The sequence below is a fragment of the Pseudochaenichthys georgianus genome, chromosome 8 (assembly GCF_902827115.2).
Source record: "Pseudochaenichthys georgianus chromosome 8, fPseGeo1.2, whole genome shotgun sequence".
Classification (NCBI taxonomy): Eukaryota; Metazoa; Chordata; class Actinopteri; order Perciformes; family Channichthyidae; genus Pseudochaenichthys; species Pseudochaenichthys georgianus.
In genome coordinates this window covers 20,793,461-20,819,022 of record NC_047510.2, presented here as the reverse complement: position 1 = coordinate 20,819,022, position 25,562 = coordinate 20,793,461, and the positions used below count along the sequence as shown (strand labels likewise).

General features: G+C 42.4%; 1 protein-coding gene across 3 annotated transcripts in view; it reads left to right on the top strand.

Annotated features, from left to right (window-relative positions):
• Positions 1 to 228: 228 nt before the first annotated feature.
• aatka (apoptosis-associated tyrosine kinase a) overlaps positions 229 to 25,562 on the top strand; it is a 35,102-nt gene continuing 9,768 nt past the window's right edge. The window contains exons 1-7 of one of the 3 annotated variants that reach the window (XM_034088290.2): positions 229 to 590; positions 688 to 802; positions 15,692 to 15,825; positions 20,123 to 20,261; positions 24,694 to 24,773; positions 25,172 to 25,290; positions 25,431 to 25,518. In XM_034088290.2, coding sequence (XP_033944181.1) covers positions 721 to 802; positions 15,692 to 15,825; positions 20,123 to 20,261; positions 24,694 to 24,773; positions 25,172 to 25,290; positions 25,431 to 25,518 — 642 coding nt within the window. In that variant the 5' untranslated portion in view covers positions 229 to 590; positions 688 to 720. Of the gene's footprint in view, positions 803 to 15,691; positions 15,826 to 20,122; positions 20,262 to 22,860; positions 24,389 to 24,693; positions 24,774 to 25,171; positions 25,291 to 25,430; positions 25,519 to 25,562 lie in introns of those variants that run through there. The other 2 variants (XM_034088291.2, XM_034088292.2) reach the window with 2 other exon arrangements.

The window sequence follows — 25,562 nt, the reverse complement described above, 5'->3', positions numbered from 1 at the left end:
GACCCTACATGCACGCGCACACGCTCACTGGCAGGATTCCTGTAGGCTGGCTGCGTCAAGTGTGACAGAGAAAGCTTGGGCAGTAGGCCTACGTGATTTTTGCTCTTCAAATTAAAAGCCCGACTCAATTTGTCTCGTAGTCCTGAGCAAGTCCGTTCTATTTTGAAAGGTTCAAACGGAAGTAGTTGCTAATTTTATGTGGCTTGACCCTGGTGCAAGATGTCGCTCATTCTTTCTGGACCGAAGCTGAAACCCATGCGCATAGCTGGCCGTTTTTTTTTAAAGAACCAGATGCTCGCCTACCATGTAATACGGACATAGGAGCAAACCGAGCTTTATTCTGAAAGGAACACATATTGAAGATCACCAAATGTTTGGAGCAGTCCAGATTTAACAGTGAAAAACGGGTGACCGAGTCTGTACATCAAGCCTGTCCAGAATTTCAGTCAACTGGAAGACAACGAGACGGTATTTTATTCTCAAGAAAATAAACTAACAGATGTTGTGAAATGGAAATGACTGTCAACATCTGTCCCCAAATCTGTTCGAGCTGAAGGTGGAGCAGGATTTTTCGCTGGGCTCTCTGTGAGGTGTGATGGAATAAAAATGCTGCGCATTACCGCTTAGGTTACATGATTCTCAAAAGCACCTGAGTCGGGAATTTATCCTTGACCTTTTTGTGTTTAGGCTTCTGCTGTCTTCTGCTACGGAACGAGGAGGATGGTCTTTGTCCTACATGTGATTGTCATGTCTTCGGCGTTTTTCAATCCCAGTTTTGCCTTCAGCTCCCACTTCGATACAGGTAAGGGTCAATCTGATGAACGATGGCGTTTTTCCATGATGTGTCTTCTTAATCAAACTGAGCGATATCTGGTGTTTCATGTAGGGCCACCCTGTGTCTGTCTGTATCATTGTACACACACAGCATTTTCTTAGTCACCATCATCATCATCATCATCATCATCATCATCATCATCATCATCATCATCATCATCCGCTCCCACAGTGACCTTAAACATTCAAAATTAGCATAGGTATAGTTGTTTTACATTCAATGACATCTTAGTGACGAGGGCTAAAAGTTAAGCCTGCACATATTCTGCATAGTCCTACACCCTGCATCTAAATGTGTGTGTGTGTGTGTGTGTGTGTGTGTGTGTGCGTGCGTGCGTGCGTGCGTGCGTGCGTGCGTGCGTGCGTGTGTGTGTGTGTGTGTGTGTGTGTGTGTGTGTGTGTGTGCTGCAACATCACAGAGGTGACATGCTGACAAAGGTATAATGCTGACATGCTTGAGATGGCATTCTCTTCGCCCGTTTGAATGCAGCGTTTATGAATCCTCCGGATGTTGGCATGATGGGGAAGAGGACCCAGGTGCTGCTGCAGTGCTACGGGACCACCGAGCAGGAAGTCATGGCTGTCCTGTGTAGGGGCTTGAATTAGAGCGGAATAAATAACGGTTTGCAGTGCACGTGTAAACAGGACTGAGAGAGTCCCTGCAATGTGCTGAGCATACAAATGACAGTGAGTCCAGTCAAGTTTTGGACTCTATCAGTCCTCCCCTAACTGCATTAGTGATCACTCTTTGTCCAAGTATTCCACCCACATACCTTCCTGGGACTCCCCACTTCATATTATTTGCATCTCTTCTCGGTTTTCCACCAGAACGTGACACTAAAAGGGGCTTCCATTTAAAGTCAACATTTCTTTGTAAGAGAGTCCCTGTGCATTTTGGAAGTTGATGTGCTCACAATCAGATTTCATTTATTCCTGTAAGCGGACATTATAGCAAGAAATCATTTTGACTGTCAACATCCAGTTAAAAATAATGAAGTAATGAGAGCACACTTTCAGATCTAGAACCACTGCTTTTACAGTCATAGTTTTTTTTAATGCAAAACCCAAGATAAACGACAAGTTAATCATTCCAAAGACTGTAGGTACATTGATATGACAACACGTCTTTGAAGGATTTCTTTATTAATAAGGACTTACCTGTTCCAGATAATATTCTGCTCGGATTCATAATACACTGCAAAGAGAAACACACAGGGGTTTAGTGTTCTGATATTTGGAAAACCATGACAAAAGCACTTCTCGTGTGGAAGGTGTAGTGGGTGCTGAGCTGGCTACCCCTGGTTCTGCACTGACATATGATACAAAGTGCAACCTTTTAATTTGAAGCAGGATATTAAATGGTTCCCAGCTGAATTATGGGTAACATGCTTGCTGACTGTGGCTCTTGTGGGGCATCTTCTAATTTAATAGTGTTAGTGTATTCTTCCAGGAGTACATTTCAGGTTTTAAAAATAGTCCCTCAGGAATGTGCAGTGAAACATTCCTTTATCTTTTCTTCGGCTGACAGTAGCTAAATGAATAGCTTTGGGATTAGTTCTCTTTAGAAGCATGGTGGGGCATGAGTGGGTGTGTACATGTCGTCACTCTCCTGTCATAATGATTTACATTTCTCATTAGAGGAGCACCTCGAAGCAGCCTGTTCCTCCCTAATAATTGTTCTGAGAATCAGTGTTGCCTAGGGGATAAAGGGGCTGTGTGAGGAGGCCATTGCTAAGGACAGAGTTATAAATAAAAAACAGTTACAAACACAACATCTAGAGTTTGAACTGTAGCAGTGCTCAGCTGCAATTCCTCTCTCTGAGCCCGGGTAAGAACATAGTGTGCTCTTCCTATGCACATACTCATGCACATACACACACCAAGACAGAGGTAAACTAGAGGCTAGGTAGGTCGACAAGCTGCACGTCATTATGAAAGCCATTTGAGGATGGATGTAAACACCATGGCAGGGTTTTTTAACTCTTTACCATCAGCCCTCACACAGCGCTGGATCTTGTTTTGTGTGCGGCCGGGGGGGAAAGTTGTGTACATGTGTGGCATTATGCACCGATGACAACCACGACTTGCACCTGGTGCTTCAGCACCTCGGAGAGCTCTCCCATCAGCGAAGGGAGCAGATGTGTGTCTGTGTTGGCGTGTGTGTGTGTGTGTGTGTGTGTGTGTGTGTGTGTGTGTGTGTGTGTGTGTGTGTGTGTGTGTGTGTGTGTGTGTGTGTGTGTGTGTGTGTGTGTGTGTGTGTGTGTGTGTGTGTGTGTGTGTGTGTGTGTGTGTGTGTGTGTGTGTGTGTGTGTGTGTGAATGAAGGGTATTTGAAAACCTGGCTGCATCCTGCGAACAGAACTAATATGCATCGCTTTACTGTCGGGGCAAACAGAAGACAGACTGACCTGAAAGGTATCACCGGTACACCGACAAGCTGACAATGCAGCAGTGTGGGAGTCTTTCAGAAGTCTCTTCTGGTGCCTGGAGGTGGCAGTGGCAGCTAGTCCGAATGCTATGGATTGTATCTTTGTGTAAATGCATAACACACACTTTTCTATCGCTCACACACACTTAATGCACATTCCACATACAGGAACATTTTACACGTGCCCTTGTATAAACATGGACACAGCACTGCAGAAGGATGTTTTGACTTGCTCTCGGAGCTCCTCCCACTGACTCGGTCACTGCTGACTATTTGATTATTCATCTCTCCATGTGTAACCAAGCACTTTCGTTACATAAGTAAGCCTCTGCAGGAACTCAAATAAGAATGAAGTGGATTTAAGCAGTCAAGTGGAACCAGCTATGTCTCCTATGTGCTCTCTATGGGATGATGTTTTTTTTTTTCATAATGGTGTGTGTGTGTGTGTGTGTGTGTGTGTGTGTGTGTGTGTGTGTGTGTGTGTGTGTGTGTGTGTGTGTGTGTGTGTGTGTGTGTGTGTGTGTGCAACTGCATAGTTGATGGGCTTCATTATGTATTTAATTTGTCACCAAACATCTATTCTTGTCAGTGAATTTAAACAGTTGAGCACCTGAGCCATTTTATGATGATGATGATGATGATGATGATGATGATGATGATGATGATGATGATGATGATGATGATGATGATGATGATGATGATAAAATGACAGAACAGAAAAGAGGAACCATGTGTGTTCTTGTGTTCAAAAGGACCGCTTTGAAATGTCATCGATAGGTGAAACACATTCGGGTCAAAAGTGTCACTGTGTTAATTCACTGCCACACATCAGACACATCCTCCTAGTATATGCTGAGACCAAGAAACCAGAAGAATATGGCAGGGAGAATAGCAGCCAGCATTACTCACACTAACTTGTTTTGCTCAGGTATGTTTGTGTCTTTCCACTCAAACAGGCACACACATCTCCACAGAAACACACACACACACACACACACACACACACACACACACACACACACACACACACACACACACACACACACACACACACACACACACACACACACACACACACACACACACACACACACACACACACACACACACACACACACACACACACACACACACACACACACACACACACACACACACACACACACACTGACTTGTGTCTGTATCATGTGACTCAAGGTTCAAATGTCATTCCAAGTGCATATTTCTATGTCTTCATATGGTTTGCACATGCATCTAATTTGTGTTTTTAAGTATGCAAAAGCCCTAAACGCCCCGATCACACCCTCCTGGAGCCATTGTGCAGAGCTGTGGAGATGATTTACAATAGAGGAGGTATTGTTTTAGCCTTAAAACAGTAATGCCTATGTTAGATTGCACCCCTGCCAATATCAACACATTAAGTTAACATGTTAAGCAGAGTTTAAAGAAGTTTGTTGAAAAGTCAGTTGTTAGAGCTTAAAATAAATGTGAAGTATTGTTGTTGAATAGTGTTTTTGTTTGGATTTTAAGTTAACACCGTTTATCAAGTCAAACAAAGAAAGCACTAACTCATCTTTATTACCTTTTAGCATACGTGCATGATTTTAATAAAGACAAATCCTAATATGTCGGGTTGTAGCGTTATTGGATATTGTGCACACACTCAATGAGCTGAATAGGGAATCAATGCCGATAACGTGAATCTATTCAATTTCTCTGTGTTTATTACATTATATCCAACATTGTGTTACCATAGCTTTACACAATTAATAGTCTTGATCTAGCCTCAGACATAAAAAATAAAAAAAGCTTCAGCATCAGTCGTTTCGACTCTCTCTGAAGCCCGAACACATCACAGAGAATGTTGCATGCTTTGACACAGACTGGCAGAACAGAAGTCTCCCTCCCCGTGAGAGTCTCTGCAGACATCTTCCCTCTCTGTCGCTTTTTTTTAAATCACTTACTTGTATGGTTGCTATGCATGCACACATGCAAACACACCGCTTCTTGCTTTTGACCAAGACCAAGTAATGACAGTGCTGCAGGGCGGGCAAGGTGCCAGACCTTGCCCACTGCAATCAAATCGTCTTGAGAAAGAGTAAGGGGGAGACAAAGAGGGGGGAAAAGAGAGGGTGAGATACCGTTTCAACTGCAGTGAGTATACAATAGATTGGTGACAAATAGATATGTACATCACGCAGTAACTGTGTTATATACAAGTATTTCATTTGAATGTCTAGTCCCTGACTGAGCTTTGTGTCTTTCAGAAACTATATGTTGGCTATTTTGACTAAGACACATGTCCCGGTGGCGCTAATGACCAAGCTGTATTGAATACACTGCAAATATTTCAGTCTGTGGAGGCTAATGCCACCATATGCAACAAGAGACTGCCATTATTAAACCACTTAAGCGACTTTTCACTTCCCCTCCATGATCCTAATGTAAAACATACAACACAAAAAGAGAGCAAAAAGGGCCCCACATCTCTCGGATCATGCATTCAAATTCAGGACAGTGCTGCAGGGGCAAACAAGCTCCTCCATCTGCTCTGCCTGAGCTGCACCAAGTGCCTTCCAACAAAAACACTCACACACACAAACACAACAGTGATGGAGGAAGAAGGGTGGGAAAGCGCTTAGGATAGATCAGACTGGATGGATAGAGACAGGAGAAAAGTGTGACCAAGGGTGTAACTTTGGTTTAAGAAGTGGGGGACGCAGGGCTGCCCCTGGCCAACTTGGGGCCCCAAGCGACATTGTGAGATGAGGCCCCCAACCGACAGGAGTGAAACATTTTATTTTGGAAACAAAGTAGGCTACTTTGCAAATATAATTCCTGTTTATTATTATTATCAACACACTTTTTTATACAGTGAGGTAAATGGTAAATGTGCATGTATGTCGTTCAGTGTGCGTTTACAGGTGAATACGTTTGCATTTCCTGCCAAATACTAGCCTCAGAAAGATTAAAATATAATTCATGCAAATAAACTACTTCTACTAATAATAATAATCATATTCAATTTAATAATGTAAATACTATATTATTTTATTATTGTAATATAGTCAAGACAAAACATGCCTATGACATGCTCAAAAACTGCTATTTCTTAAATCTGTATTCAAATGTAGTTGCCGCTGTCAGCAATGTATCAACAACTACACACACATTTCTATCAGTATTTCTCTGTGTTGTGGTTGACATGATGATGACTGCAGGAGTTAAGGGGAGAGGTTGAGCATCACCATGAAATGTGCAAATTGACATAAAAATGAATAAAAGGGGAACAAATGCTCCATGCTTTTTAGGCTGTAAACTTTAACTGTTATGCAAGCCAACTAGATAGACAGTCAGGACTGCCCCCCCCCCCCCCAAATGCAGACACTCACTATGACTCGAGAAAGTCTGAAATGACCACCAAAACAGAAAGATATGGACACAAGATGTGTGCAACTGTATTTAGTTTCCTATCCATTTGAACATGATTTAAGTGGGGGGGGGGGACTCACCTCCTCTAGGGTGGTCCGGGGGCATGCACCCCTGGGAAGACTTTTGTTTTTTAATATTGAAGTTGAAAGCATCAATCTGGTGCATTTTGAGAGCGACATTAGGAGATATATGGATACATCTCTCAACACGATATGAAACAGAACTGTAAGCAGATTTTCTTTTTCTTTATGGATATTTTACAAATCACTCCCCTTTCAAACTGTATTCTTGTTTATTAATAACAACTTATTTGTACTGTCATATAGTATTTTATACCTGTTTTTCTCCTATTCTCTTATTTTTTTTATAACTATAATGATCATATAAAGGTGTGCTTTACCTCACTGAGCTGAGGTTATCAGAGCCTCTCAGTCTTTCAGGAGAGAGCTCTCTAAAGCTCTCCCCCCCACGGCCGCTTACACAGTAAATTCCAATGTTAATAAAAGCACACAGAAGCTGTGTACGTTTTTTGGGAGTTTGAGTTATTTTAAATGAACACAAATACAAAATTAAAACCTATAATTGCACACTAAATTATTTCAAAAAAATAACAATTTCACATAAACCTCTGGTTTTTACTGGGGCTGGGGCAGTGCAATTTGAAGTTGGGGGGGGGGGGTGTGCCATAGGTTATGGGTGCTGTACGCAATATAGGCGTAGTTCTGTTAGTATAAGATAATAAGATGTACTTTGTTGATCCAAAATCGGGAAACTGTGTTATGAAATTAAACAATTTTCGGCGCCCCCTATGGGTTGATGCACCCTTAGCATTCGCCTATACTGCCTATGCCGAGGGCCGGCCCTGCAGACAGTTTATCACTCTTACTCCTGTACATTAGCAGATAAAAGGCATAACATTTTTGAATGAATGTTAAATAAAGAATGCTGGAAATAACTGCATCTCCATTAGCCTATGCTATGCAGAGACTGCCTTCTTCATGTCGTGAATTGCAGCTGATGTTTTAATATGGCAATTGGCAATTTGACTTATACAACATTCGCAAGTTGTACATTTGACTCATACAATAACCCACCTTCGAGTGATGCTCGAGTTTCTTCATGTTTTGTTTTTTCCCCTCTTGCTTGCGCCGGACTGAAACTGTCTTTTCGCCGACATCTCTTCACCTGCACTAGTGGCCATATCAAAGCCGTGATTGGTCAGATGTCAATTCATTGCAACGGTGTCGGGTTACAGACGTGCTCCCCTTGTCACCTCTCACTCTCGCGTGTCAGCGGGTGCGCCGAGAACTGCGCACAGCAGCTGAGGCCCTCTGGGCGGGGCCCCCTGCGCAAGGCGGGGCCCCATGCAGCCTGCGTGATTGGCCTGTAGGGAGGGGCGGCCCTGGGGGGGGACACAAAACAGGGGGTCCTCCGCAATGAAACGTTTTTCTCGATTTAATTCCATTTCCTGCCTTTCTACAAATATATATTAGGGACTATGGTGTTAAAAAATCCAAGAAAGATGTGTAGTGTATATAATGAGGAGAAGATGTGTGTCTTTAAATTTAAGTTAAATGCATCAATCTGGTGCACTTAAAATTAAGAGATGTATGGATACAGCTCTCAACACTCATATGAAACAGAACTGTATATATTTCAATGCTCCAAAAACCATTAGAATATGCTCACAACCAATAATAACAAATAATTGATATACTCCTCTGTCCTATCTTAAACTTACCTAGTCTGCATTCTTTCTTTTTATTTATGCATATTGTACTAATCACTCCCCTTTTAAACTGTGTTTTTTGTTTTTTACTGACATTGGAATGAGTCGTTAACTATATTAAATAGATGGAAATATTTGTTTACAGAGATGACCAAACCGTTTGAGACCCACTGAGATAACAGACTAAAGTTTACAATCTAATCACTCAGCGAGTCCTTTACCTCCCTGAGCTGACGTTATCTCAGCCTCTCAGTCCGACAGGAGAGGACTCTCCCTCTCCTTATTGTTGAAACAGCTTCTAATCTCCGTTAGCTCCGAGCTAGCACCAGATGCTAACAACAACCCCCGTATCTCTCTCTCTCTCTCTCTCTCTCTCTCTCTCTCTCTCTCTCTCTCTCTCTCTCTCTCTCTCTCTCTCTCTCTCTCTTTCTCTTTCCTCTCTCTCACAAAATGTGCTCGTGCCACACACACAGACGCTCCTCCGTGACGAGGACCGCTTGCGTAAACAAATTATAATAAACACATTTGAAAAGTGGGGGGGGACACAAACGCGATTTTGAAAAGTGTTTCCACTGGGGACATGTCCCCTGTCCCCAGTGGAAACTACGCCCATGAGTGTGACCTATAGGTTTACATATATATATATATATATATATATATTATGTATATCTATATCTATATAGGGCAGTCAAGAGGCAGCATGAGCAGAGCCAAATAATGTAAAGGCTACAGTGTATACATCAACACAGAGACTTTCAGAGCAATGATGATGAGTGGCCTACAACAGAGGAACAAATGAAAACAAAAGGGCTTCAGCTGAATACAAAATCCACTTTCAGCTATGAGAGCTTAAGCTGAAGTTGCAATGTTGAGAAATTAGATAGAACAGAGCAAATAGTATTAGATTGTCATGATGGAGGACTGAACACAGATAGAAGGGGGCGCTCTGCAAGCACACACACACACACACACACACACACACACACACACACACACACACACACACACACACACACACACACACACACACACACACACACACACACACACACACACACACACACACACACACACACACACACACACACACACACACATGTGCACACACATATCAGTCTCCAGTTTGCAGGAGAAGCAACAATTACACTATTAATGGCAGTTTACCGTATCCCTCAGCCATTTCCATCCATGCTCTCTGTGAATGGCTGCAGATGGCAGAGGGATGCACTGGCCTGCGGAGGGCCTAACAACTGTCATTAACTGGGAGTGAGACCCCGGGAGGACCTCCGTGGATCATTATTACAGGCCTGTCGAGTAAGGGCACACTGCTGGAAATGAAGGGTCTGAATTTCACAGATCAACTACACATGCAAAGGTGTTATAGTTAAAAACACATCATTTAATTATTTGAAATATGATTAGAGTTATTGTAAAGGATCATTGCAAAGGAGACAGATTCCTCTAGTTTGCATTTTGTAGTTTGGGCTGTTTGATTGAAATCAGCTGAAATGGGTGGTTGTTATACAGCATGGACATAAATGGAGGCTGCTCACAGTTTATCACACTTGAAGACACACAGCCGAATGAATGGATGGAATGAAAATATCCTCGAGTCAAGTAGAGGGGGAAACTTCACTGAGGATTTAGGGTTCTTTGCAACAGGAAGCAATCGGTCTTGTAACCGGCTGATATAATAATAATCTAATCAAGTTGGCAATGACATAGAAATGCTACACATAGCATTATTAACGTACCAGGTCAACTACTGGAAAAACACAGTACACGCATGTACTAGCAGAGGTTTGACTTTAATGTGGACACTGAGAATAGAAACATTGTAAAGGAGACAAACATGTCCACAGTACTACACGCTTGAATGTGTTTTCTCTCCCCCAAATACACATGTTGGAGCACATACACATATTTCTGTATGTAATAGTCAAAAAAACTTCCAAAGTTGGAAATGATGGGTTTGCTGCAACAACCCACTGCTCTCAGTTTCAACAAAAAAACAAAAGTTAGCCCAGTGCAACACTGAACGGGCTTTCTGTGCGGGTTCACGTTCTTGTGCTCGTGTGTGAATGCGAACACAAAGCACGGCCCTGGCCTTTGATAAGTGTGGGAAGCATTATCCTGTAACTCTACCTTGACTAAAATCCCTTTTGTTCTCTCCGGAGCCTTCCTTGCACTGTTTGTCCTCACTCCCTCTCCTATACGTATCCATTTGGAACAGATTTGTTGAATGTTCTTCTCATGTATAGGAGGTAGTAAATATCCCAGCAGCTGTAGAACTGACGTTCAAATTCTTCAGCCGCCCGCTGCAGCTGCACAGCAACAGAAAGCCCGACCTCACTGCTGCATGCTTTATTTACGATCTACCATGAAAAGCTCAGTGGCTGTGCTTAACACAACACTATTCTTATCTTGTACATACATGGACACACACACACACACACACACACACACACACACACACACACACACACACACACACACACACACACACACACACACACACACACACACACACACACACACACACACACACAGACACACACACACACACACACACACACACACACACACACACACACACACACACACACACACACACACACCATAACACTGAGCATTCCTGCTTCCTCCATGGGCCTCCATCTCTACATGCCTTTATTTCTCTCTCTCTCACTCTACACTACAGCACTATAATAGCTGTTGGATTTTTAAAGCTATGACTTAGTTGCATGTTTAAAATATATTAGCTCTTGCTCTGTGACTGCAAGAGACACCACTTATTCTTTCTCTAAGTAATTGATGACTTGAATTGTCCATCCCCATTCAGCATGTTAGTACATGGTGTGGCTGTAATCTGACAGCGTGGAAGGTCACACTTAATGAAGCAAGCCTTGTATTGATCAGTTTTGGTAGATACAATGCAACAGTGTTGGCCTCCGCATTCATTCACCCTCCCTACACCAACTAGTGTTTCCTCTCTTCCTCCCTCCTGTCATCCTACTGCCTCCTCTCCTGCGGCAGGCTGAATTGTGGAGGTGGCAGGCTGCCCCCTTCGCAGCCCTCCCCTCCCCGTGTGTCAGGACATGGCTCATCTTCCTCTAGTCCTGAAGACAGCTTTTTAATAAAGCGGGTTTGAGCCTGGATTTAAGTGCTTTATTTTCATTTCGCTGTGCAGCTGGTTAAGTAATGTGTGTGCTTCTCAAATATTTATGGAGGACCCAGAGCGACCGCTCTCTCACAGTTCTTCTCAGGGAGTGGACGATGGATTCTTCAAATGTCGCACTTGTGAAGATTATGCGACACTGGTGTTTTTACGGGATGATCATATTAGGTTTTCTGTGGCAAATAAAAACGTTTTAAAGGTCTGGTGAAGCGAAAACTCTGCACAAAAATGGTTATGATTGAAGCCAGTACAGGGTAAGCATAGGTTAACTGACAATTGGGGATGAAGAATGTAGTGCATCATCTATCCATCTGTTTTTTTTTAAAAAAGGTTTTCCTGGTCATGTTTCTAAAACTATGAGTAAAGAAGCACACATAATCTGCATTTGCAACTTTCTCCAAGTCTTGGGGCATATTCACCACGATCATTCCAATTCCAATATATTTATTTGACAGGGACAGTGCACATTTCTGTAAATGCGCCAGAGTTAGCCAACAGGCTATTTTTCGTCTGTAGTCCCTGGACAGATGTTAAAAGTCATCCTAAAAACAAAAATTCACTTCAAATAACAGGTAAATACTATCAGTAAAACAACATTCAACAGAGATACTTATATTATGATAAAAGCATATATAAAAACATAAAAACTAAACTAAAATACAAATTCACAAAGCAGACAGATACAGGTCAAGGCATATAAACAGAGCGTTGTCATGTACAGATTGTGTCAGTGTTGACATTCGGTCCCATGCCTTCAACCTTGATTCAAAAGTCATCCTTTTATTCGTCCATTAAGTAATAATACAACTCAAAAGTAACTGAAGCAGATGGAGCGTTCTCTTATTTGTATCCAGAAGAGAGCAATGGTTTCAGATTGCAGGTCCTGTTCAGAAAGACAACTGCACTGCATGAAAAAACAGAGCCCCCTATTCATTTGCATGGCACTGCTGTGACTCAGCTGTGGTTTTATGAATGCAAACGCAGCTCTTGTTCCACATGTAGAAGACACATGGGCTGCTCTAACTACTTTACAGGGGCCCCAGTCATGTGACTTACAAAACAAATTGAGAGTGGATGCAAATGTCAGTTATTTCTTCATTATCTGTGAAAAAGTGAAGTTTATCCTCTGTTCTGCACGTGGCTGCTTCATCAGTGCTTATAGGCTCGACAATTGTCAGGTCGTTGCATTGTTGCATTAAACATTATTATAAAAAGATGCAATTAAAATAAACATTTCCAGCTCATTGCCTATGATTTAAACATAGATGGTGTGCAAAAGATGGAATCAGTAACCAGAGCACAAACAGGCCATACTGTATTTCTATTTGTATTTTCTGTTGTGTCCTTTGTTTACCTTAATTCCATAATCTCTTAGCATATGTCATCCCTGTCTAACATCCATTCATCCATTCCATTCCAATGACCAAACATGTCATTGTACGGTTCCCCTAAGATAAAACATGCTAAACACCTTCTACTGAATTGCTAATAACAGTTTGAAGTGCCAAATGTCCTTCAAATGAAAACGCTCGTTTGGCTGTATAATTCCAGAGGAATAAGTCATGTACATTATAGATGGTTTTCATTCTTTAAATATGTAATACTCAGCCTTGTTTCTCCTGTCAGCCTCAACACAATGTGTCGTGTCACCATCTACTCAGACTTTGTGTTGCGGTCTGTGGTGAATCCTGAAAGGGCCCTGCTCGATTAGCTCGCCCTATTTTTCACTTCAGAAACACACACAGACTTACACAGAATCGTTCACAACATGATACAGCCATATAGAGGGGGGAGATAGCCAGTAAACAAGGCACCAGAACAAATGTTCCTCACTGTTATTTCCAAGAGTGAGGAAATAAATAGGGGACATGAGGTTTACTGCACCGTAAACTACAAGTAATCAACTAATATGTGTTGTATTGCAAAATGCCAATAACACACTTACTACCAGCATTTATTTCACAAATAGAAAACAAGGTTATAAATGATTAAAATAAGATGTGTTAGTTAATATGCAGATGAAAAGAAGCTCTTACATTTAAATATGCATATTTATTTTGCCTTTGATGTGGACTCATTTAAATAGAACGCTTGCTATAGTAATATACAATAGTATATTTGTTGGCAATTAAACTGTGGTTCCTGTGGCATTACAAATATCCAGAGGATATGAGGGGGAAAGGGTCTGCAGTTGTGTGTGCGTGTCTGCATGTGCAAGTATGAGTGCAGGCTCTGTGGCTGTGACCTCCGGGTCAACCTTCAGCTGGAGCGGTGCTGCATGGGCCACAGGAGCTGTCGGCTCTGGAACAGCCTGTTCCCCACAGCCAACTGGGTCAGGACCGCTGAGTCTCCCTCTCTGAGCTGAAACAATATGCACACACAAGCATCACATACCAACAGGCCGAGTTGACCCTATAGACACAGAGGTGTCATGATCGTTTTGTCCATTCAAGAATAGGGAAATTAAAGGAATCCCGGAATGGGGACAAATATCAATCCTTTTCTTTTTCTGATAGGCGGAGAAAGAGAGTAAACATGGCTAACTGCAGGCCTGGGACATTGGCATTTCCAAAGAAGTTATGTTGACAGATGAGTTGTGACAGATTTTGGTTGGATAGTTAGGTTTGGGAGGGCATTGTGCTTACCATGAAAGAGGAGTTCAACCTTTTTCAGATTCTAATTCTTCAACAATTCATGTTGTGAGAAAAACCTCGCAACAATACACCTTTATTTAACAAGATGGTAACAAAAAGAAATCATGTAATTGCTGTTTATTAACCAGGAATTCCTAACAACCAACACATTTATTAAAGATGTATTTTAGCTACTTTTGGGGAAATAACCACAAAGTGGAGCAAATAAGATAAATAACCATAATGTATTAGTAATGATTCAACCGGTTAAACGCAAAGATTGATTTACTTCTGGGAAGAGTTGTACGATTCATTCTATGGCAAAGTGATGTCACCAGGGTTTTTTACAAAGTCTGCGTTTCAAACAGTGGTCACGAGTTTCACAGATATGAACCTGCACCGTGAAGAGAATCGAAGGCGTTCCTGGCTCCTGATTGAACACGACTAGTTAAAACGTTTGAAGGGACTATTAGTTAAAAAGAATGGGACCCTAAATTAAACATAAAGGCAAATGAGAGAATCCATGCTCCATTAGCTTCTTAAGACATTACATATGACTCGGTCAGATATAGCTACAGTGTGAGCATGTTATATTCCCTGTAGAGGCGTCCTATGAGATGGACGTTAGAGGGTTTGAGTGTGATGCATAGGAGCGTTGGGGAATGAATGTGTTCCAATCCAGTTTCCATCTTTTGCTTTCTTTCTCTCTCTTTCCTTCTTCCTCTCTTCTCTCTCAAGTGTTCTGGCAGGAGTTTGAAAACTGTAAATCAGATAATATGGATTTCCTCAGCTACTGGAGGCTTAAAGTTAAACTGACACATGTGTGCGGCAAATATGCACACAATACAAAGACAGATGGTAAATAACTTGCAAAATGTAAAAATAAGTAGGAGATTGTGTGTACTCTGTTTATTGGTTGCAGGCCTACAAAACAATTACATGCATCTACGTCTGAATATGTGCTGGGATTTAAGAGCACTGAGCGCATCTAGAATTGTAGCTCTGAGGCCAATATTGCGGGGCATTTCAGAAAATGAAAAGCAAATTATACATACGAGTGTTTTCATTCATCAGTTGTTTACATTGAGCAGCCTGAGTAACGACACCGGTCTGCTGCTTTATTAAATGATTATCCAGAGGGAGTCGAGGTGTGTGTAGGGTGGTATGAAACGTTCTGCCTCCATGAGTCAGCTTTCATGGTGAATACTGTTTTCAAACTACATAAATCAGATTCCTATTCCGTCAAAGATTGTAGCGATGAATAGAAAGCAGAAGAGAATGATTATGAGTCACATCCATCTTTATTCAAGCTGCCAATGAAACGGTCACAAATCATCTGTGTGCATACAAATCACCTGTATCTCTGTTTAGCTTTTAATTTCCTGTATGACTCCACAGATTGTTATTGGACCTCCTTCACTATTTTTAAATGTGGCATTATTATTCCTCATGTTGCAGATGGGGCTCCGCTGAGCGAGCTGTCGTGGCCTTCATCTCTGGCCGTGGTAGCTGTCTCCTTCTCTGGCCTCTTCACCTTCGTCTTCCTCATGCTGGCCTGCCTCTGCTGCAAGAAGGGCGACATTGGCTTCAAGGTGAGCTACCTGCTGCCCCCTGCTGGAGGTGGTGAGGAGAGCACAAACATTTTAAGGACTAACACGTTAAATGTATGGAATAATATTGACACACACTGTACAGACAAGGATCAAACATTTAAAAGCTATACATATTTAATTGCCATTCAACGCCATTTAAATCTGCCACCAAGTGAGAATGAGTTTGACACAAAGTATGGCCCTGAAGATCATTTTGGTTTTGTCTCCAACAATCAAAAACTCAAACATATTAAATATTTAGCTAGTCATTTTTTGCCCTATGTTCTGTTGTCTGATTAAAACAAATTTCAGTTATAAAATAAGTAGGATGTATGAGTGCAAAATTAAAAACAAAATCAGAGAGTTGCTGTTTTTAACTGGGTATTTTAAAAGATGATAATTTCCTAATAAAAAAAGAAAAAGTTACAATAAAATGTAAGGGCTGCAACAGGCATTGTGGATTTACCTGCTAATAGTTTTTCTCAATCAGTTGTTTTGTCGATTAAAAAACAAAACAGTATATATTTTTTAAACCTGAAGAGGACCACTCTGTCAGTCCAAAATCCAAAGATACTCAGTATATTTTCAATCATTAAACATTTTGCGGTTTCATTGTACTGTTCAAATATTTTACGTGAGGACCAATTCTCTGGAGATGGCAGGATCATGTTCGTATTGAAACAACTCCAAAACCTTCATAACCGTAAATGCCAAAGGCCCATAGCCTCATTGTATGTGAGTGGTGCAACCAAGTACCCATCCCATCCCAGGCTGGCACACTTTGTCTCTGTGTTGCATTCAGCGGCCGTCATTAGTCAGCCATGCTGTGTCAAACATCAGTGCTGAGTGACTGATGAGGGTTAACAGAGACTGACACAGGCAGGGGGCGTATGGGGAGAGAGAGAGAGACAGAGAGAGGAAACAACCTCGATTCGTTGTACTGCTCCTTGTCTTTACAAGTGTACTTCTTCTCACATTATGGCATTAGCATTGAAACACATTTTTCATTTTGGTATTGCATTTTAATGTTTGTATCTTGTCTGGAGAATGGATAAATTACAGCCTTGACTGAACAGCCTTCTGTGAAGATCACTTGTGCAAATGGTTTAGTAATTCATGAAAGGAATTGCGGTGCTAGTGTTAGAAGGAATGAAAGGCATATTTATGTTGTTGTTGTTGATTAGAGCTGCAGAGAGCAGAGGAGAGGAAAGGAGAGATGGTGAGAACAGAGCAGTTTGGTTCTGGATGATATCAGGTCTGTGCATCGGCATTCAGGCTGTAGTATATTAATGCTGCAGTGATGACAGAGAGACTGTGAAGTCCACTGAGACAAATGTAACATGTGTGATATTGGGCTATATAAATAAACATTGATTGATTGATTGAGACTAAAGAGCACAGCACAGAGAGGAACCATTAACAACTTCCCGATTGTTCTCGTCTGTGTGTATCGCGTGTGTCCACGTCTCTCTGTCATATGCCAGATTGCCTCTGCCTCATTATGTAAAGGTGTGTTTCAATAACCTGCAGGAACAGTGCGAGTCTTGTTCTGTGCCCGCTTACCTTTGGCCTGCTTTTTACTGAGAAATAAATAATGAAAAGGAGATGACTCTAGCTGCAAAACAGCAATATCTAGCTGCTTAAACTGCAGTCATTCAACCAAAGCACCACCATGAGCCCGTTTAAAATATCAATGCGACACTATTGATGAGTGTATCGTGGGGTATCGTCTTACACTGAGAGTTCAGGGTGAAACTGTTGCTAAAACGGCGCTGGGCTTTGCATTTATCACACAGATATAGTTAAAGAGGTGAGTATAGTTTTGAAAAACTATTTTAGAAAGGTTGCCTATTGCGAGGGCACTATTCAAATCATTAGACAAAGGATGGCAAACGCATTTCCTTTTTATCTGTACTATCTTTTCTTATTAAGTTTATGCAGCTGAACAAATACATAGGTGCTTTTCATATGTGGTAACACAGGTGTAATCAATAACATAACTGTGGTCCTGTTTCATTTCGATTAGCGGTCCACGGTCATGGTATTGTGCATGCTCGCTCACTGGAGTGGAGGCGACACACTAAATAGAATGGGACCATGATTTAATATATCAACTTCACCGGAGGCAAAATGGCTGCTGTTAGAAGTGCCTGTACTGTAGGTGGAGAACAACAGCAATAATTTGAGCGCAGTTAGTCCCTGTGTATTCACGTGAAGCTTGACTGAGAGGGGACTATCTCATAGCTGTGGGTCATTCGTAACATAATAGTTGCTGTGTTAAACATTTGAGAAAAAGACAATGAAAGGATAATATTCACAAGGAAACACATTGTAACTGATGCTAACAATACATCTTCTGTCAGATGAGCACAAGTTTCAGATCTCAGTCAATTCAAGTGTCACATATTCATATTTAAATGGATTAAGCAAATATGGTAGAAACCACAAGTTGTGATTTGTGTAAACACAACATATGCTTGTTGTTTTGATCATAGCTTATATAATACTTCCAGACAAAACAGACAATCAAATCTCCATCTTGCGCTCTAAGTGTGGCAGCAAACATCACATTTAGCTTCCTTTCTTTTTGGCATCCGCTTGTCACTCAACATCCCACTTGTGTAGTGTGCATTCATGTGGGACTGCAAAACTGCACCGCTGCGCTGTCCAAAAAGCTCATTATTCCTCCCCATCACGGCGCTCTTACTATGGAGCGCGTAGTGTGAGGCTGGGTATTAAGTGCTTTCTAAACTGAAGGCTCTCTGGGGAGCTATGCAATGCTGACTCACAGCCAGGTGCTCGCTTTCACACTTTGCTCTGAGGAGAGTGGCAGATGGTTCTCTTGAAACACACAAACAAACACACACACACACTTGTGAACACCTGTACATATAAATATACACACACACCCACACAAGGAGCCATTCAAATATGTTATGTATTCCATCCAGCTACCCACATTTTACAGAACTGTTTACTTCTTTGTTTAACTCTGTGGGTACTGCAAGTGGGAGATAGGCTTGTTGTGGGTAGCAGTTCATTAATAACCAACGGACGGATTGTGAACAGAGCACTTTTACCAGACTTGTCCCCCAGCATAGCCAACTAGGTTGACCTGAAATATGTGGGGGTTTGTCTTCAACTTTCTATTAGAAATGCAAATAGATTTTTAAAAACGTTTGTGGTGCCCATCTATTCAAAAGACATCTCTAATATATTGACTATATAGATGTGTGGGGCCATATTTAGTGCATATCTGACGTTATAATGTTGGACAGTGGTAGCAAATTAAATCTGCCCAATGCAGAATCTTTGGTTGTTGTTTCTGCAGATACACATAAGAAAGAACCCAGAGAAACTGGCATCTCAATGAACACATTTCAATCCAGCTCACAGCCCAGTGACTGGAGTTAATTAAACTTCAAGGATTTGGGTTTACCCTGTAACCAGCGCATCTGCTGAACAAAAGGTCCTCTCTTATTAAAAGTTAAACAGGTAAGACTCTCATATGAGCTCATGAAATAGTTTACTCATTCACCCACAATAATCTACATGGTGATCTACGTCATGCTGCAGATTATGCTATTTGTATTGTGTACTGTTTAAATACGAATTCAATCCTTTCGTGTGTGCCTTTCAATATTCTGCCTTTTTGTTGGATCTATGTTAAAAGCACTAACTAATAGCCACTTTGGTTAGTGGGACAGATCATTTTTTTAAGCTACATGCAGAGGAAGAAAAAAAGAAACAACATCAAGCGCTATGCAAAACGTTTTTAAAGATGTATTTGTTATTAATATGCAAAGTATCAAAGACGTCTCCATCTTACAATCGGGTGTGCTAGCACTGTTAATATGTACTCTGGCCGTTTCTGCAGTGACATGTTACAACAGTTAGCAAGCACACATGTATGAATTCATGTTTTTTCACTAAGAACATTTGAAGTGTATAACCTTTTTTAGGTTTAAAGTTTTTAAGACTCAGTTTGACATTCTTTAATGATATAAACCTTGCTTTGTATAGGGGATTGAATGGAAGGAAGAAATAAAAGACAGAACGAAAAAAAGACGTTCTTTGTGCATGCAGTCTAAACACGCACATTAGTGTGTTCCCCCTACAGCGTCTTTGTTGTGACGCACACAATACACCCCACAACCTACATGACTTATGCATATAGCGTGGTGGGCGAGCCCCAGTGCATTTGAATGCCCTTACAGTTGAGCCATTGTCTCCCACCATGTCAGTGGTAGGATGGCTGCGAGTGGATGACTAATTTCAGCATGTGTCTTTGCAACAGGAGTTTGAAAACACTGAGGGAGAGGAGTACCAGGCAGATCTCTCCCTGGCTTCGCCCTCCTCCCAGAATGGCCCCGAGGTCTACATCCTTCCCCTCACCGAGGTCTCCCTGCCTGTCTCCAAACAGCCTGGCAGATCCAGTAAGAAGCTGCACAACACTATCAACTCATACCACCTTTAAGTTATATCTGCTCGCTCTTTTAATGACCTGATTTACTGTTCAGCTTTTGCTACCTGCAATGCGTATATCATTATTCCTTCTTAGCTCTTTAGAAACAGCTGCCACACTAACAGGCCATTAAAACAGTTACTTCTCTACAGCATGACACAGAACTAGGAACCTTTTGTCTACCTTACTGTAGCTGGAACAGACATGGCCTCTTTAAAGGAATGGTATGCTCATGACACTCATTTTTAAATAATTATCATCCGATAAAACAGACCAGTCTCTGCCAGTCTCTTTTTTTTTTTTTTTTAATCCGATGACATTATCAGTGATTTTAAACTGATTATATACCGAAATAACATCAACACTGTGGGCGCCGCCATTTTCCGGACGTGACTTAAACCATTCGTTTGGTTTTCGAGGACACGTTGATCTCCATGTTATTTACTGTAGTTTCTCTCTTCAAATATGCCTCACTGTATCGCGAAATATTGCCACAATTCTGATAGGAACAATCCACGGAATGCTCGGTTCCATCTGTTGCCAAAAGGTAAGCGTAAGAAGTACATTCGGAGGCAGTGGCTAGCGAAATGTGGCCGGCCCGAACCGAGAGATTCACAGGCTCATGTATGCAGCGAACATTTCAAATTTCCGGACGACTACTCTGAGAGTATGATAAAACATAACATGGGATTTATGGAACAACCATTACTTAATGGAGATGCAGTACCATCGGTCTTTCTGGTGTCATCACCGACCAGGACACCAGTTCGGCCAGTTGAGAAATCGCCCTCTGCAAGTGTGAAGCGACGGAGGAGCAGAAGTAGTGCTCGGAGTAAGAATACGGTATGTTATAGCGCATTTCCATTGCAGCGGCTAGCCCCGTTGTAACGTCCTTTAGCGTCCAGGTCAGGACAGTTTTTGGTGGCCTTTCCATATAGCGTAGTACCGGCTAGTGTGTATTTCCCCCCAGTTTTTCCGGCCCCATAAAATCGTGATTCTATGGCCAGGCCGGGACAACGAAGCTGAGTATGCTAAACTAGAGAGGGAATCGCTAGCAAGGGTGGTAGTGGTACTACATGCATACATATAGTATCTTATATCATCTTCCTATTATACACACATGCATTTCCAAACATTTGGACTACCTATGTTGCAAATGTATTATCTTTTCAATTTACACACGGCATCTATTGCACGTCTGTCCGTCCTGGGAGAGGGATCCCTCCTCTGTTGCTCTCCCTGAGGTTTCTCCCATGTTCCCTTTAAACTGTGGGTTTTCTTCGGAAGTTTTTCCTTGTACGATGTGAGGGTCTTAGGACAGAGGGTGTCGTATTGTCATACTGATATGTATGGCTGAATTCCCTCATCCAATCTCTTCACATTGGTCAAAACTTCTTCCTCTGCTGACGAGTCCGAACTCAAATACTCCGCCATGTTTCCGCGTGTTGACAAAGTGAACGCATGGATGACGTCACGACCATCACGTGACTACTGAAAATGGCAAACATGGCGGCGGCCAGACGGAATATACAGGTTTTGATAAAAAAGAGCTATAAAATCATTATTTACCGGGGAATATCGCTGATTTCTTCAGGGTATGGTTTAAACATAACGTTTCACTAAATACTGAAGTTTTGATTAATTATCTAATGAGTGGACCATTCCTTTAATGAAGTACGTTGGATTATATCTCTTCTTTCTTCTTGCCCTCTCTCAACGAGGGACAGACATCGGCCCATTTCAAAATGCATTTCGAAATCAGTGTATGAGAAACTGGAGAGGAAGGAATCGGAATTAACCTCGGTGTACATTATTCCAGTGCATGCTACTGTACATTTCATTTACATGTAACACTGTTTTACTTGAATCTTACATAATCTTATGTCAGCACATGTTATTTTGGTGTGTTTATTTCTACATCCATGATCCTCCTCAGCCTCATGTCACAGCCTTTTTTTTTTCTTTTCTGCAGGTCATTCTGTTTGAAACCCAGCTTGTTAAAATGTGTATGCATGTACTGTGTGAATCTCAGTATTAGCCAGATCCCGGGTGTCTCTCCCTGCATGACTCACTGGCTGTCTGAGCTGCGCCATGCCTAGCCAGAAGGGAGGTGAGTTGGGGCTCAGCATCCCAGAATGTAAGCCTCAGCAATGATTGGACAAGGCAGCCTTAGGCGTGCAGCCAATCACCAGCCTTTGCTCCATCCTCCGTAGCTACCGCTGTACGATTGGAGCAGGTGTTGCAGGGCGAGGGATGGATAGACAGCAAAGGAGACGAGATGTAAAACGAGGGATAATGTTTCCTTTCACTGAGTCACAGAGAAGGGGCTCTTACTCATTCCCTTCCTTATGTACATACAGAAAACATGGTATTCTTTTTATTTGACACTTTTACACTGAAAGTTTGATGAATTTAGAATTTTAACAGCATTCCAATTCCTTAACTTTTTCAAAAACAATTGAGAGGATTGTAGGAATGATATCACACTTCAAAAGTATTACACATATGAGCTGCAGGTCAAACACTGAGCAGGCTTAGATTGATAATAACGTCATGCACATGTTTAAATGATCACACCCCCACAGTGATATACACGAAACACAAGTTATATGGTTTATACTCTCACCATGAATAGCGTATTCTATATCACTTCTACGAACACACATTACAATGTTTACCATTGATCGGACAGTCTCGCGTTTAACTTGTTGGTCTAATCTTTTATTCAAGAGGTCGCGTAAAGCCTTCAAACCTGCGACAGAGGCTCGATGCATCGAGTGTGTGTGAAGCGGTTGTGTGTGTATCATTCCACGAGCCCACTGATCCCAGAGTCTCCCTGGACCCCAGCCTCTTCTCTGGGAATGCCATGAGGAGGACGGGAATGCACACTCACGCTCACACATTCCACATTCGGAATAATTTCACTCTCTAACTTCTCTGACAGGGAGGGCTGGTGGAGAAGTGTGGGTCTGTTATCACCGTGACAACCTCTGCCCAACGTTCTCGTGGAGAATGGGCCTTGTGTGTGTCTGCTCATGAGCGTGTGTGTGTGTGTGTGTGTGTGTGTGTGTGTGTGTGTGTGTGTGTGTGTTGTGTCCACTGGGTACCAGGAGACGCTGCATGAGCGTGTGAGTGAGCGAGCCGAACAATGGCCCCGATTTAGGCCGGCTGGGCAGTGGGTGAGCATAAGGCTGGGCTGAAATGTCCGTGGAACGCACCAGTGGAGGACTGGCATTATGGGCAGAATACAGTGAGGGGTCTGTGACAGAACGAGGAGAGACAGGGGAAGGGTGGTGGCATGCACCAGGACCCTAAGAGTGGGGAGGGGACGCTTGAGATAGGGGTGGCGAGTGTGTATGACAGAGGTCTTTTCTGCATCTGACAGAGCAGGGTTTGTGTCCTGTTTGGCTGAGGAATGCTGCTGTGCTGGGTGACAGGGGGGCATTATGCTGGCCTTATGTCCCTACCAGGGTTCTTGAAGCTGCACGCAGAACTGGCGCATCAGTCTGCACGCTACCAACATGCGTGACGGTCACACCAGCCGTGATACTTGACCAGAGTCTCAGAGAAATATAGCCCCCAGGGCAGAAATCCTCCTGCGGGGAACAGGTGGCACATTGGTCGGCCGACTCCAAGCTGTTTCTATCTCGCTACGATTACTGTATGTCGAAGGGAAGTCTGGAAACCAAGGATTTCGGTGTTTGCTCGACAGCTGGAGAGCTCCAGAGGAGGACAGTATGTGTGTTTTTGTGTGTCCCAGTTGGAGGATGAGCTCGGGACAGACTGGGAGAGGCAGCGTGGCGAGCTTGTTCAGCTGTGGGAGGGCTCGGAGGGTTAAATCCTGCCGAGACTCTCTCACACACACACTGAGATCGTGGGGTCTTTCTCAAATACACACAATGAGACCAAGAAGCCCGGGGTTAGGGCTGGGGCCACGGGCTCTCGGTTCTCACACTCTGAACCAGTACTTTAACCTGCATGGGAGCCGGACTCAGTCTCTGTCACGGTGCTCGGAGTGGCTGGCCGCTCCACTGCTCCGCCACCATCTTTTCTCTCCACACAATCATCTACCTTCTTAAATAATGAAGATCCATGGAGGTATTTGAATTTCATGCACAAATTGTCGACTTCTTCTTGTTATGGCTTATTCTCCTGTTTAGGTGATGGCACTTTTTATGTAGGAAAATGTGTGTTTATTATCTGGCTGAGAGGAGTTTCTATTTATTCTGATCTCTGTCAGTGTTGTTTCCCTGTCCTGTCCATTTCTGTTCAAATCATAAACTGCTATTTTTATTTTTTGACTTAGATTATTCTAAACCTTTGCTTTTTCTTTATCAGTTCTTAATCACTACAACAGTGTCTTCTTTGAGTAATCCTATGTCTTTCTTACTGTTCCTTTGCAGTCCAGCTGCTGAAATCATCAGACCTCGGCCGCCATAGTCTACTCTATCTAAAGGAGATTGGACATGGCTGGTTTGGCAAGGTAAACAGGATTACTCCCCCCCTAAACATACACACAATCACAAAGTGGACTCGGGTGCACAAAAGACACTTTGTGTTTGTTAGTAGTTGCTTTAATTGTTTGAATTGCCTCTTTGTTACTGTATTCACTGTACTTTAATGTGCTTTCTACTCATTGAAGAATGCGAGGGTAATGTGAGGATGATCTCATTCGAGCGAAGCTAATCTTTGGCACTTGAGTTAGAGAGAGAAGCTGAAACTCACAGTCACAGTACATTCCGGACATATTGTTTTATAGTAAATGGGGCTGTAACACTACTTATATATTGCTCATGCACTATTTTCATTCTGCTTGTTTGTTTGTTTCTCTAACTCTATAAATGCATGTTGATTCTGTTTGTCGTAAACCCTGGTACTTAGGTTCTGTTAGGTGAGGTCAACGCGGGCCTTAGCACCACCCAGGTGGTGGTGAAGGAGCTGAAGGCCAGTGCCAGTGTCCAGGATCAGATGCAGTTCCTGGAGGAGGTGCAGCCATACCGGTCAGTTCACCTAAAATCACAGCCCTTCAGTTGAATGAGTAGCACCATGGAGCATTAAGAAGTAACTGAATGATTGTTTTATGTATGTATGTACAGTCTGTGTAAATGTATCCCCTCTCATATTATATTTCCTCTGCCAGAACCCTCCAGCACCCGGCCCTCCTGCAGTGCCTGGCTCAGTGCTCAGAGGTCACTCCTTATCTGCTGGTCATGGAGTTCTGCCCTCTGGTGGGACATTTTTAAATATATACAATGTGTTTATTCAGTTAGTT